At 38.8% G+C, this 14,545-nt stretch overlaps 2 protein-coding genes across 2 annotated transcripts in view; one reads left to right on the forward strand and one right to left on the reverse strand.

Annotated features, from left to right (window-relative positions):
* SEC24C (SEC24 homolog C, COPII coat complex component) overlaps nt 1–14,545 on the reverse strand; it is a 332,064-nt gene that overhangs the window by 172,494 nt on the left and 145,025 nt on the right. The gene's annotated exons all lie outside the window — the stretch shown is intronic.
* USP54 (ubiquitin specific peptidase 54) overlaps nt 1–14,545 on the forward strand; it is an 80,174-nt gene that overhangs the window by 52,494 nt on the left and 13,135 nt on the right. The window contains exons 9-16 of the mRNA XM_068197433.1: nt 920–1,069; nt 2,359–2,527; nt 3,765–3,935; nt 7,908–8,039; nt 8,339–8,719; nt 9,755–9,989; nt 10,741–10,880; nt 11,857–12,030. Coding sequence (XP_068053534.1) covers nt 920–1,069; nt 2,359–2,527; nt 3,765–3,935; nt 7,908–8,039; nt 8,339–8,719; nt 9,755–9,989; nt 10,741–10,880; nt 11,857–12,030 — 1,552 coding nt within the window. The remainder of the gene's footprint in view (nt 1–919; nt 1,070–2,358; nt 2,528–3,764; nt 3,936–7,907; nt 8,040–8,338; nt 8,720–9,754; nt 9,990–10,740; nt 10,881–11,856; nt 12,031–14,545) is intronic.

The raw sequence follows: 14,545 nt of genomic DNA on the forward strand, positions 1-14,545 counted from the left end.
GTGTGATTGAATGACAGACTGAATTAAATAGGATCCCCTGGGGGATTCACTTATTCTGCATTAACTGATGCTTTAGAGCTGAATTATTGGTATACCAAACTGTAGCTGTATTGCTACAGTATTGTAGCAGTACTGTACAGCTGTAATGCTACTGTATTGTAGCACTGAGGTACTACATGAAATAGTTAATATATATATACACATTATGTTTAAAAAAAAAAGCATTGTCCAGTGCACAGTGTACCAGAATCAGTGCGAGCTGATGGAAATGTGGTTATGAAATAGTGTGATCTTTGTGTAGTAAAGCAGTAATGCACTAAAATGTGAAACCTGTGCAATTTAAATTAACAAAATTCAATTAAATAGAGAAGATTTTTCTTTTCTGTGTGCTGAATTCTTTTGATCTACTGATGTCTTCAGCTCATCTTTTATGTGTTAGCATCATAAACTGGTGTATGCTAAATTTTTGATAGCCCTTGCTAAAGTCAGAATAAATGCTAGCTGTTTACTGTCCAAACCACTTTGTTTCTGTCACTGTTTTAAACAGTATTTGATATAATCAGCAAGCATGACACAATACAAATTTTCAAAATAGAAAAATTTCATTCAAACATTCAAATTATGTAACAGGTATTTTATCATTGTTGTAAATGTCTTCCTTCAAGTATACACATACTCCAAGTCCAGCTCAGTTTATGAGCATCTGGTGAGTTCATCAGAATCCATTTCTAGTCTGTGTCTCTGGGTTTGCTTAAACATTGCATGATTGCTTATTGCCTTGTTTTCTCTAGCTTTTGAAATAAAAGCCTGACACCTCTCTATAGTAGTACTTCAAGGTCTTTTAACATAAAGCAGTATGTAAAATTCTGAGCACTTCATTAATTTCTCCTTCCGTTTTTTCTTACCTCCCTTCTTGAAGCTCTTCTTCAGAGTAACTGATGACAGAGCAAAACACTCGGAGCTGTATTTGGTGGGAATGATCTGTTACTATGGAAAACACTATTCAACCTTCTTCTTCCAAACTAAAATCCGCAAGTGGATGTACTTTGATGATGCTCATGTCAAAGAGGTGAGAAAAAAATGTTTAGGAGAACACTCTTTTGGAAATTTGTTAGCTGCTTATGTATAAGTCCATTCTGTTTTCTGCAGATTTTGAGAGGGTTTTTTGCTGGTTTTCCACTCAGGATCCACAAATTTGTTACTCTTTTTTCTCAGCAAAGTGAAATGTTTTTTAAAAAAGCATACCAGGAATCTCAGAAGCCCTATTCTTAGTTCTGTTCTGTTGACTCCCAGTCTTGTTTTTATGCTGTTGTTTGAAAATGTACAGTTGCTTGTGCATACAGCTAACACCCATCTCTTTCCCTTGCTGACAAGCAGTGTAGCTATTTAGTGCCTGTTGTTGATCTCTGCTTGAGTGTCTACATGCCAATCTTCCCTAGTGCTTGCGGCCAACAACAGATTTTCCACTCTTCTGTTAGTGCTTTTTTTTAGCCTTTTCACCAAGCACGAGGACGTTGACATTAAAGACACCAGTGCTGGGATCTTGGCAGGACATTATAACCCATTAGATTGTTTGGCATTATTTCATACCTCTCTCCTTTTTTCCTTCTGTTCATGGAATCACAAAGGTGAGAGAGGAAAATTTTCTCCTGTAGTCAGGCCAAACACAGCCTCAGTGGGTAAAAAACTTAATGCATACATGCAGTCATACTTCTTAGCAGAAAAATTTGCGAGGATAGGTACTGCAGTGCTTTAGTAGAATACTCATGTATGGAGCAAATTTGTTGGAGTAAATGTTCAGTCTATTAGGTGAGACCTGTATTAGTACATGGGGAAGATTTGTGAGATTAGTATTACTGTGTGAATTAATTGCCTGGCCTGTCAGTGCTTGCAGAGGTTCTGTCACAGCAGAAAGGTTCACACACTTGAAGTATTTACTTTGACTTGAATTTACTGTCCCGGCATCTTTTACTGTTCATTTTGTGAATTAAAAATTCTTCTACTTTTTGGTTGATGCAACGCTAGAACATCCCAGAGGATGAAAAGTTTTTTATGGAAAAAACATCTGAAAGGGAATTATTATTTTTGTGGTTGTATTTTTAGCAGGAATTGTAATCAATTTAGCCATAGGATGATGAATATCTGGATTTTAATTTGGTTGGCTCAGGAGCTTTCTTGCTGGGTCCAGGTCAGTGCTGGCTATGGAAAGAGTTAAAGTATGTCAGTGGAAAATCAAACTCTGAAAGAATTGTGATGGGGGAAAAGAGAACTTATTATGAAAATGATGACAGAAAACCTTACTTTTTGTTTTGGTTTTTTTTTCTTTTTTTTTTTTTTTTTTCCTGGTTGTCAATTCAGATTGGTCCAAAATGGAAAGATGTTGTGACAAAGTGCATTAAGGGTCACTATCAGCCTTTGCTGCTGCTCTATGCAGATCCAAGAGGAACTCCAGTGTCAACACAAGACTTACCCCCGCAGGTGGATTTACAGCAATATAGCAGGACTTGCTATGACAGTGAGGACTCAGGTAAGCAGTGTGGGCTCTGTGCCTTGTACCTTCACGCTGAAATATGGCACGTGCAATGTTTTCCTTCTTTGGAGTGTATTATTGTCAGCAGGGGCCTTTGTTGCTTGTTAAAGCTGATCAAGATTTCTGAAGAAGATTTCCAGTGTTTTATCTGTGAACCTCTCTCTTGGTCTAAGACTGTTGATTGTTTGGATAGCAATCTTTTCCAATAAATTTGAAGAAAGAAATTGGGGGATGGAGGAAGTGAAGGACCTGATGTGATGTGGATGTAGAGAGAAACACTAACTGATGACTTCAATAACTGCAGTTTTTGACTTCAAAAGATCTAAACTGTCCTTAAATAGGACATTTACTGCAGGACTTGTTCTCACCAAAAATACGAAGTGCCCTCAAGGTCAGTGTTTGCTGTTAAACGTAAGAATGACTTCCTTCTTTATTGTATTTTTTTCTTTAATTTCTCTTCTGAGAAATGAGTATGAAACTACTATCCTGTGTATTAAGGAATGTATACATCACATATGTAAAATTACCAGTAGTGTTCAAACTGTTCATTTTTTTTACTTTCATTTTCTGAAAGTGGAGGGAGGAGATTGGCCTTTTCAACCCCTCTAATGAGTTCAAGTATTACTGTACTGAAACTGAATCATGATGCTTCATACTTTTCAGTAGGGGATCAATGCTGGCTTCTTGAAAAGGAGCAGGGTACTTTGCTTTAGATAAAAGTATTTCAGTACAGACTTTATACTGGATAGCTTTTGATTTGTATTAGATGAAACCTGTTAATTATTATAACATTATGTTCTTGTTACCCTTATTAATATTTTGTACTTCAGTAATTTTTTTACTTTCCCCAAAGCAGTGTTCCATATTGTAGTTGCACTCAACAGTGTTGAAAATGAACAATAATGTCAGTATGATGCCAATATGTACTTTTCAGTCCAATGGATGTAGTTTAATTTTGCATATTAAAAATATTTGATAAGCTTGGACTTATAAAAGGGGAAGAAAGAAACAGGTTTTTAGAAGGAATAACACTGTCTCCATGCTCCCAAAGGAGCAGACTTTTCCCATAACCTCTGGTGTTCTTGAATCCGAGTTGGTATCTTCGGTATTCTATTTTTCTGATAACTTCTATACAGTTGTCCCTGCTCTCTTTTCTTAGTCTTTCTTGACTTTTATAATAGCTGAAAAAGATTGAAATTTGACATTGCTTCCTTGACATTTCTTTCTTCTCCAGGGAGAGAACCTTCCATCTCGAGTGATACCCGGACAGACTCCTCTACAGACAGCTATCCTTATAAACAGGCACACCATGAGTCTGTGGTCAGTCACTTCTCCTCTGACTCCCAGGGGACAGTCATCTACAATGTGGAGAATGATGCCGCTTCACAAAGCAGCAGGGACACAGGTAAGCAGACACCATTGCATCTGTGTGTGATCATGGTCACTAGATAAGATGACTGCAGTAGATTCCAGTTGAAAATATCTCTATATATACACACAACCTTTAATAGAATAGCAAACAGTGTTTAATATCCAGAGTTTTTGATTTGTAAAGAACAGTTGGCATTCACCAAAAAAAACATTATTTAAAAGTCTTGTTGGCTTCTGTAGACCTGTGTCTAGCCAGACAAGCATTTATAGATTTGTTTTTCTGTTATCCATAATACTGCCTGCTGATTATATACAAAGGCTGTTTATATAATTCTGTGAGTTGTAGGGTTTGGTGATTGTCATGTGTGCTACTTATCTCCGGGCAGTTACTTCATTTCAGGAGTTGCTGCTATCTGGAAAAGGTGCTTTCATCACCAGAGTCCCTCATACTTGGGAACTAAGGACTTTGTGTAAGTGAATGCTGGTAGTATTTACTGCACCAGTGAGGAGCATAAGTTAATTTCCTGCCTGTGCCATGGAAGCAAGTTAAGCTGTAATATCCAGTGAGAAGACAGTCTGTATATATGTTCCTTTGGGCAGCTGAACAGTCTGCCTTAACACCCCTTAGTTAAAAAGAGGTTAACTGAAAGTCTAAAGACTTGATCTCCTCAATTATTTATGGCCAGTGTCCACAGTCAGCCTGTTCCTGCATGCACTAACTTCTAACATCACTTCTAAAAAAGTAGTGCATAAGTTAAGGTCAGACTTCTGTAGCATCAGAAATAGGATCTGCTATTTCTGTTTGAAAAGTTACTTTACTGTGCCATAGATAGATTTTCTAAGAAGACCTAAGAGTAGAATCAGCAGTTGTTAGGTTGCACCAGAGTGTCAAAGCTGTCAGACTGCTTTGTCCTTTTTTTTTTATATTGTTCCTCTTTTGTATCATAATGGGTTCCTTTCTAACAATCTGTGGTACATCAAAATCTGAAAAAAATGTTTCAAGTTAATTTTATTTAGTATTCTTTCATTCTTCATCAGATGTCCGAGTAACTGTAATACACAGGTTAAGATAGCTCAACAATCCTTCCAGTGTTTTAGCAAATACTTAATGCTGTAGCGACCAGTTATAGTCTTAGGTAGGGTGTGAGAAAGAAAAGGAAGTTGGAGCAGAAGTTAAACGATGTGGAAACGAAATGTATATTTGTCTTTGGAGTACAAAGAAGACAAAATTGAAAGAGATGGTGGTGTACTTTTAAAATAGTCTGCAAAAATGGCACAGAGTTTATTGGATTAGGTTCCTGCCTGCAAAACTTGCCATGTAGAAATTGGCAGAAAAGGAGAGTAAGGGTGATGGTCGCAAACATGTAAGCATGAAGTTCAGCATGTAACCTTTTGTTCTGTCATTTTTAGTGACTTTGTCCTTTTCTTTTTCTTTCTTCTCCTATTGATTCTATCCTGTGTTATTCCCTTTAGCTTAGCCCATTTCTCCACCTAAATTCAGTTGTCCTTATCTCCCCTGATTCAGCCTTAGTGATAGTCAGTCTGTCTCCTTAGCTAACCACTTGTCTGGGCATTTCCCCTCTTTTTTTACCTACCCACTACCTTGCCAAAAAAAGTCAGTCTGCCAACTAATACAACTGCTCTGTCATCAAATGGCGATCCGTGGGGCTATAAAGAAGCCATCCACACTGACCTGTCAACTGAATCGTTCTGGGCAAGAGCAGGATTCTTCATTTAATGGCCATTTACCCACTACTCCAGCCCAGAAAGTTATGGACCCTATCCCACATCATCCTCCAGGGAAGCTCCACCATTGGGTTGTATGACCTCAGGCTCCTGGGTACTTCAGAATGGGGGCAGAAGAGTGGCTGCGTAAGCCCTCTCTTTGCTCCTACCCACCTGTGCTGCTGAGAAAAATGTGCGTATTCTGGCTGCCCTATTCGTGCAACTGAGATTTCAGGGGGAGGGAGTAGAGGTTGTTCTGTCTTAACCCATTTGATTTCATTTCCTTCTCTGACATGCTCTTAGACACACACACAGCTCCTACAAAACCAAACTTTTCCTTTGAATATTGCTGTTTGCTTGTGAAGCCATCCCAAGTCTAGGAGATGAGATATTGAATTGATACATCCATCAAGAGACACCTTTTAAGCATCGTTAGGCGCTCAAAAGTCCTGGATTGTTATTTTAGTGAATTTTAAAAAGTGAGTGTTAAGTGCCAGCTAATATTCTTGGGATTTTTAATTCCTATATTCATGCATTATGTTGGATTTAGTCTTTCTTTCAGAGTGTCCAAATAAAGACAACAAAGCCTGTGTCCTATGGACTTCTGATTCTTGACATCTCCTCCATGACTATTAAGTGTCTCATAACAGGGGGACAATATTTGCAGTCTTTGAAAGGAGAAGAAAATATTAATGCAAAGCTAGCAGCCCTCATTCTAAAAGACTGGGCTGGTCATTATTCAATGCAAACCCTCAGCTAGTGCTAATAGCACTAAATACTGTCAGATATTTTCTCTCATTGCTAACCAAACAATCTTTATCAGGTTGGAATGTTTAACTAGAGAAGTTGTGCATGCTGAAGTGAAATGTCACTCTCTTCTGTCTTGAGGGGAACCACTACAAGGATAAGACTGTTCTTGTAGTTCCTGAAAGATACATGGCAGTCCATGCTGTGAAGGGAAAAAAAAAATCCATCAAAGCACAGACTTATGTTCAGCTACCAAAATGCTACACATCTTTTATCTTCATTGCCAGCATTTCTCTTTTGCTTCTTAATTTCTTTTCTTTTATGTAGTCTGCTTGTTTCTAAAAAATTTGGCCACAAAATTACTCTTCCCTTTGCAAATGAAAAGTGAGCCTTGTGTAGCTTGCTTTTTTCTTGTTTGGATTCCTTCCTACTCATTTATTGTAATATCTTTGTAGCAATTGTAGTTGCAGTGAATTGGTTTTTTAACTGTTGCGGGTACAATTTTATATGTAGAATCTGCTTTTAATGTTGTTGATTTTGATGCTAATCTCTAGAGCAGGGAGAAGGCTCAGGAGGGTCAGCTATGCAGTATGGGGGCTGTTAGACCACTATTTGCTGTTAGGGATTTTTATTTCCTATCATCCTATGTGGGGTAAACTTTTGTGGTATAAAGGCTAGAAAAAAGTCTTTGTAGCTTATCATAAATTCCCTTCTTATCCTGCATCTCTGCTTGGGACTGCTCACGTGAGTAAAGCCATGCGTGTGTTTGTGCTTGCAGGTTTAGGACTGTGACTGTGTGAGAACCCTAGAATTGAGCAAAGGCAATACAGAAAACTTGTGATGTCAAATAGTCTTAATTCCTGTTTGATGTGAGGAAATAGGGAGTAAATTGTGTTGAAGAGAAAATACTGGCAGTCAGACACATAAGCTGTAGTAAGGGAATGTTGTATCTCAGCTGATCCATGTTCATAGTTTGTGGTGTGCTCTTAGCTTGTGGCAGATGTGAATTAGCTGGCTTGGTCCTTGAGAGCCAAGTGAGGCTTCTTCACTGTAGACTATGCTAACTCAGATTACTTAGTGTTTGCTACAGGCAAAGAGATGAATAGTTAGAGCAGAGCAGCTGATGATGTGCAGTATTTTATTATTAGATGGTAACTCATTCATGTGTTTGAGTCTTTATTCAACAGAGTAATGTCTGGCAAGCTGTCCTCAGGAGTTTCATGTTCATGGTCACTAAAACTGACAGCAAGAAAGTAGTGTCCTTAGACTATTAGAAGACAAAGCAGAGTCAACCTTTTCCTTGGCACTTGGATAAGCTGTCATTAACTGGAGTCGTTGGAGGGGCTGTATTGTTCTTCTGTGACCTTAAGAATGGAACATCCTCTCCAAGACAAAACCAAAAACTTACCTAAACTTGCCAGTTAGTGTTGGAGTGTCTGCAGTTCCTAAGGAGCAAGAGTCCTGCTGCTCTTAACACAGTGAACACTTGATCTGAAGGCTCTTGTCATCTCTGCTGTGTTCTTCCTCCTTCCAGGCCACCTGACTGACAGTGAGTGCAATCAGAGGCATGTTTCAAAGAAGGGCTCGCTGGCAGACCGCAAGAGGAGTTCTAGCCGGTCCAGGCGGAAAGGAGATGAGGCTCAGTCATCAGGATACCACAGTGAAGGCAAGAGATGTTACTTTATTTTAAATATCAGTATTTTCCTGAATGTTTCTAATGTTCTCAGTATGTACGTACATTTCCCTCATTGTTTCTTCCATTTTTGTCTTTATTTAATCCTCTCTTTGCTTTTTGATGTTTAGTTCTGTTTTGGTCGGATGTTTGTTTCGGGAGTGTTGGATTTTATATTATAATTTTGTTGTTTTGGATTGCACTTCTCAAAGCCTGCATGAAGATGCTGCAAGTAGGGCTGCTAGTTTAATTTAAGTTATTTTTGTGGCTTTTGCTGTCTCTACAAACTGCAGGGGAAACCTTGAAGGAGAAACAAGCCCCCAGAACTGCCCCCAAACCATCCAGCAGCACCAGCAGGCTGAGGGAATTTAAAGAGACAGTGAGCAGTATGATCCACAGCAGACCACAGCAGATTTCCCAACCCATCCAGAATTCCCCTCGCGGAGGGAATAGTGTGGATCAGGCAGAAACACGACCCTCAAAAAGCCTGTCTGCACACGCCCGAGACTGGGAAGTGGAGAGTACCAGTAGTGAGTCTAAATCCAGTTCATCTAGCAGGTACCGGCCAACGTGGAGACCCAAAAGAGAATGTCTGAATATAGACAGCATCTTCAGTAAAGACAAGAGGAAACATTGTGGCTACACTCAGCTTAGCCCTTTCTCTGAAGAAGCAGGTAAGAGTTTGAAAAGATTTGCTTCAGAATGTGTGGGAAGTGAAATTTTGAACATGGAATTCAGGTCAGTGGTGAGTCATGTCTGTGAAGACTAAATCCTTTGTGGGTATTCATATTGCATGTGTGGTGATTCTGTTTGATTTCTGTGTCCTATGTTTCCTGTCTAAGGAAAAATTAAGGGTAGTACCATCTACCCTGCTTAAATGGTCGCAAGCTATATTACTAAGTGTCCGAAGTTCGTCTTTTGGAGTGAGTTTTTGTTTTGCTCTGGTTTTTCCTCTGGCTCATCGTGGTATTTTTACTTGATGGCTCAGAGTATGGTGCAGAAAGTACCTTGTGTATCAGTGCAGAGTTCTTGTGAAGATAAGAACCTGGAAGCCAGTGTTGATTTATCTGGGAAGATCTTACAGCTATCCAGCTTGTACATGGGGTCTTTGCTGGTTTTGACAATTGAAAATAATTGGGAAGCATAAAGGAATATGTAAAGGAAAGGTGAAGGGGAAGAGAACACACCTCCAGGGAAAGAAGAGACGCAAACAAGAATTAAGTGGAAAGACCATGAAATGTATAAGGGAGAATTAAAAAAAAAAAACAACAAGTTTTCCTGTCCTCTGTATAAGCCACAACAAATCATAAGTAGCAAAATAAGCAGTGTAAAAAATGAGAGCATCTGAAATAGATATGACAGAGTATTGGAATGCAATTGGATGCACTGTAAAATTATCTTGTATAAATAAAAACTATTATGGGGAAGAAAGGATTTTCATTCCAGACTTAATAGTTAACCTAAGGGGGGATATGGTAAGTTATACTGAAGGGGAAAGATTCAAAGATAAATTTGTGAACAGGTTATTGCTTAAAAATGCTAGGAAAGCTATAGAAGTATTGCATTTTTTCTTACTTTATATTGCAGGTTTTACACAAAATTGAGCATGGTGCTTCTGGTTTAAACATAGTTGAGAAGCTAACATAGAGGGATGTTTTGCTGGTATTGAAGCTTAGGTCTTTACCAAGCTGTATTGTTTATCTTGACAGGTAAAGAACTTCCTGAGAATGAGGTGAAGGAACACGCTGTTCACGCAACAAGGTCAAGCCAGTCAAATGTCAGATACAAGTGTGGTGTGCTGGGCCGGGGCACCCAGCACCATGTGGTGGATCAACATCCTCATCTAATACAGAGGATGGAGTCTGGCTATGAAAGCAGTGAGCGCAACAGCAACAGCCCAGTTAGTCTGGACATGCCCTTGTCTGAAAGCTCAAGTACCCACAGGTAGATTTCACCAAAATTCATGTTTGGAATGATTGAAGTCTTGATTTCTTTTTTGTAGTTACATAATGGTGTAGAACATTTTGCAAAACAGTGGTCCTAGTTTTAAATACACCTTTATTGGGACAGGGGATAAACAGTAGGGAAATGGGAGCCTATTCTTCTCAGTATATTGATAACTTACTGCTGGTGAGCAGAGAAAAAAACAGGGCTCGAATGAATGGGAAATACAGTCTAAAGTGATGCATCTTAAATAATTGTGCCCTTAGTCTGTGATTTAAAAGCTTGTGCTTTGAGTAGCTCACAGTCCTTTTTGTTTCCATTAAATGGTTGATTCATAGACACCTTGTACAAAATGAGAAATTAGTAGCCTTGTTTTCAGACATGCTTGAAATATTTGTATGCAAAAATAAATAGACACCACAATGTGTTTCTTTCCTTGACTTAGGAAGCTTCAGGTAACCACGAACTGGCACTGTTTATGGCCAATAAACAATATATAAGAATCTGTTCTGAATAACTCCTGGACCACAGTTTTAATATGAATTGCATCGTCTTATGGAGGAGAATAGAATTACTGTCCTCCTTGTTAACTTTCTCTTCCTGTGTTTCTCCCAAGATTTTCTTATGGTAGACTTCTTTTAAAATTACATTAAAATGCAAGTATATGTTTGTGTGGGTACAAAAAAGGTAGATAAAATTTCTGCTGGAGAAATTAGTCAAATGGTACGCTATAATTTCTCTCTTCTTGGAGGGATGTTCATATGAAGAGAGCAGGTGGATTTGTTCCTGCTTGGCGTAACATTCCAAAGTCTCACAGTAGCAGCATCTTGGAAGTGGAGTCGGCTTCATCACCTGGGAGCTGGACAAACAGCCCACACGCCATGGGAAATGGTAAGATACACTTTGTAGGGGTGGTTATGCAAGGTAAAATGTATCAAGTTGTTCTTTACTTTTGGGATGCTTATGTTCACAGAAAAATTATAAGGGAATGGAAAAACAACTTTGAAGAACATTACAGTTTTACAAGAAATAATTATAAGATTGACCAAAAGGTGTTAAAAAAAAACTTTATTGAAATATTCCTTTGATCATGTTGCTCTGGCATGTCTTTTGTGTATTGACTTAAACGATAAAATAAAGCTGTTTTTCCTTTTCTTTCTTACAACTCAATATTCTGCCATCAGTCAAAAAAAACCTTCCCAAGCCTAGCTCATAACAGTAGAGTCCTGAAAACCAGCTTGTAATTCTGTACAAAATTCAAAACTGTATGTGAATGTTCTTTTACAAGCTGTTTGGGCTGAGGCGAAGCTTTTCTACTTATATATCTTTCTAGGCAAATACTTTATTCCAGAGAGGGAAGGGGAAGGCAGCAGGGGAGACACTTTCTGAATACCAGTAATAGTTGGACTGAGAATAAGAACTGATGGATTTCTGTTGTGTAGGATATTGAGGTGCTTTATTTTCCTCCCATTTTCATCTACTTCATGCAGTTAGATGAAAAACATCTCATTGGAATCCATTTAACTTCCACGAGCTAGTGATCTGGCTAATTTGACATTGCTTTATTTACAAGTTATGAACACAGTAAGAAGCCTCAAGATTTCATCATCAGCTTAGGGTTATTTCTTCCAGTGATTCTTTCTGTTGTATATGCTCTTTTCATGAGTCAGTGAATCCATGGGCTGTGCTGCAGGGGAGCTTGAAGCACTACTGTATTTTTATGAATAAAACTTAACAAAATTTATGTTCTATAATTCTGTACGCTCTTAGAATGTTATTATCTAATGTTAATTTTATATTTCCTTGTTCTTTAAGGGATCCTTTAAGAGATGTAGCTATCAAAAACGTTTGTGTGTTTGTTTTGAAGGTGGAGACATCTTTGTTCCTTTAAAGAGTGAGCTGGATGAATTGCAGGAAGAGGTGGCAAGGAGAGCACATGAGCAAGAACTACGCAGAAAAAGAGAAAAGGAAATGGAAGCCGCAATGGGCTTTAATCCTCGTCCCAGCAGGTTCATGGATCTAGATGAACTGCAGAATCAGGGTAACCTTTGAATGCAGTACATTTTGCAAGATGGTAGTGCTGAAGTTTTTTGAACCTTTGAATGTTATTTCCTGACTTAATCGTGTGTGTGCGTGTGTCTCTCGCCACATCCACCCCCCATTACAGTTTTGTACCTTCAGGAAGTGAAATACTGTCCATTTCAAACCTATAGAAAGTTAAAAAACTGTTTGGTATTTTGATCAAATTTCTTCTTAAATGAAAAAGCAAAGTAATGTAGAGATATTCTTAATATATCTGCATTTTTCCGTTTTTTCAGTGATATACACTGTTGATAGTATTGATACCTTGATTTAGCTGTAAGCCTTTAACCAGCATCTTGGAATGAGCAGGGCTGTTTTTCCCTTTCAGACACGTCAGCTCCACTTGCAGCAGAAGTGGTTAATATAAACTATTGTTCTGTTTCTGCTTGATTTTAGTACCTTTGCAACCCTCAGCAGTTCTGCTTATTCCTGCCCTTGTACTTTGCAGTCTCTCCCTGCGTGGCTGTGCACCAACGGCACAGGTGTCGGGACAAGTACTCTGGCTGGATCTAATTGAAAAGCTGAACTGGATTTAGGTTGCCTATCTTTTCTAGGGAAAAAGAATTTTAAAATAATTAAAAACCAAATACTAAGTTTGACTGTCTTTTCCATGACACCTCATCTTTCTGGCAGGAGATGGCAGCAAAACAGGTTTAATTGGAAGGATGCAACTTAATTGGAAGGAGCAGAGGGAACATGACAGGATTCACGTGTAATACTTTGTTTTAGCCCTGAATCTCTATCAGCTAGTAAGAGGATTCAGGAGAAAGGTGGGATAAAGTGCACTGACCCAGTCAAGAGCGAGCCTTGAAACCTGCTGGAACACTTACCTGGGAGGTTTTGGAGGGTGAGCAGAGCCAGTGAGCACCTGGGCTCTGTCCAACAAATGTATGTATGATCAGGGCAGTCCTGCTGTGGGATCCTGTGTTGACTGGCCTCCTGGCATCCCCATGCTACATCCTTCAACCTGATGTAGAAAAGAGTTGAGGTTGCTGGTTTGCTGCTCAAGGAGAGGAAGGAGAGGGGCAGCCCACAGCAGTGCCAGTTTTGGACACAATCCCAGCTGTGCTTTGCAACGTACAGCCATGCCAACTGCTCTGCAGGCAGAATGAGACTGTGCCAGTGGCAGCTGATCAGTATGATCTCCATGAGAATGTCTGACTGGGAATGTTTCTATAATTTTTGCTGACCATCAGTAATCCTTTACAGTCCTACTATGGCCTGCTGGTAACCAGGTGAAAAATTCTGATGTACCAGAGTAGATGGATATATTTTTCTATTTGTATAGTGTTTACTTTTGTAATGTAAATGCCAGTGATTTAAAAATTGAAAAGTAAACCTCTATTGCTGAGCATGTTGTCTTCTCTGCTTCTCCTGCTTGAAAGAAAAGAGCATATTCTCCAATATTTTACCCCTATTTTTGATCTATTCTATTAGTTGATGAAAAGCAAAGATTGCTTAGCTTTTCTTTGTTGAAAAAAAAGTAAACAAGATTAATGCTTAATCAAAAAAGAATTTGGTAGAATGTTTGAGGAGTTAAGATGCATTGACCTGAGATCTAGGGAAGTCTTTGTTTATTCCTTTTAAGTCTTTCCCCACCCCAATCAGAGATATAATAGCTTAACAGACTGCTGGACTGCCTGGAGAACTATCTTGTATGCAGAACTCCAGAACACTTGTGACTCATTTTCCCCTCACATAAACTGCTAAATTCATGCAAAGAAAGCTAACTTTAGTATTCTGTCCTTGATTACAAGCCTCAGAGGCCTTGATTTTGAAGCTGAAGGTGCTGCTTGATTAACTTACTGCTCTAACAACTCTCATTTTCTCTCCAGTACTAGCTTTTAATGCAGGTTCTTTGGGGTTTATGGTAAAAGAGTTTGTATTTACATCTGTGCACAGCAGTGCTAGGGAGCAGGTCAGGCCACAGCATGTGTTATGCAGATTGAGAGAATGTAATTTATTGTTGGCTGATAAAGGTACTCACCTTCTCTGCCGCAATGACAGAGACGTGCCATTAAAAAAGACCCACCCATAAACAGAGTAAAAGTCAAGTTTTATTTTCTGCTTTCCCTGCCTCATTTGAATGTTTACATTTTAGTGCAGAATGTGCATAATGCCTAATAGGTGACACAAAATAGTTTGAGCATTTCTTCCTCTCAGAAATGGGTGTTCTGATGCCAGGGTGCAGTTTTGTTTTGTGTCCAAAATGATTTATCCTTCTCTTCTCCAAGACTGTTTTCTAAATTGTTGCAAAAGGAATTCTTGACAGTTGTCCCTTTCTTCTCAGCTTCCACCACCTTGTTTTTCAGCTTGCAAGACTGTTGGGTTTTTATATTGTGACTTACAGCATTTAAGTGTACGCACTGCACTTGTTTATGGAAGTATTTCATGCAGGCATTTATGTTCATACTCGACTCCAGGTTTTCTTCCCCAGACATGTTAGTTGTTTCAGTTTGTTTCCATTTTGATGA

The sequence above is a fragment of the Anomalospiza imberbis genome, chromosome 8 (genome assembly GCF_031753505.1).
Source record: "Anomalospiza imberbis isolate Cuckoo-Finch-1a 21T00152 chromosome 8, ASM3175350v1, whole genome shotgun sequence".
Lineage (NCBI taxonomy): Eukaryota > Metazoa > Chordata > Aves > Passeriformes > Viduidae > Anomalospiza > Anomalospiza imberbis.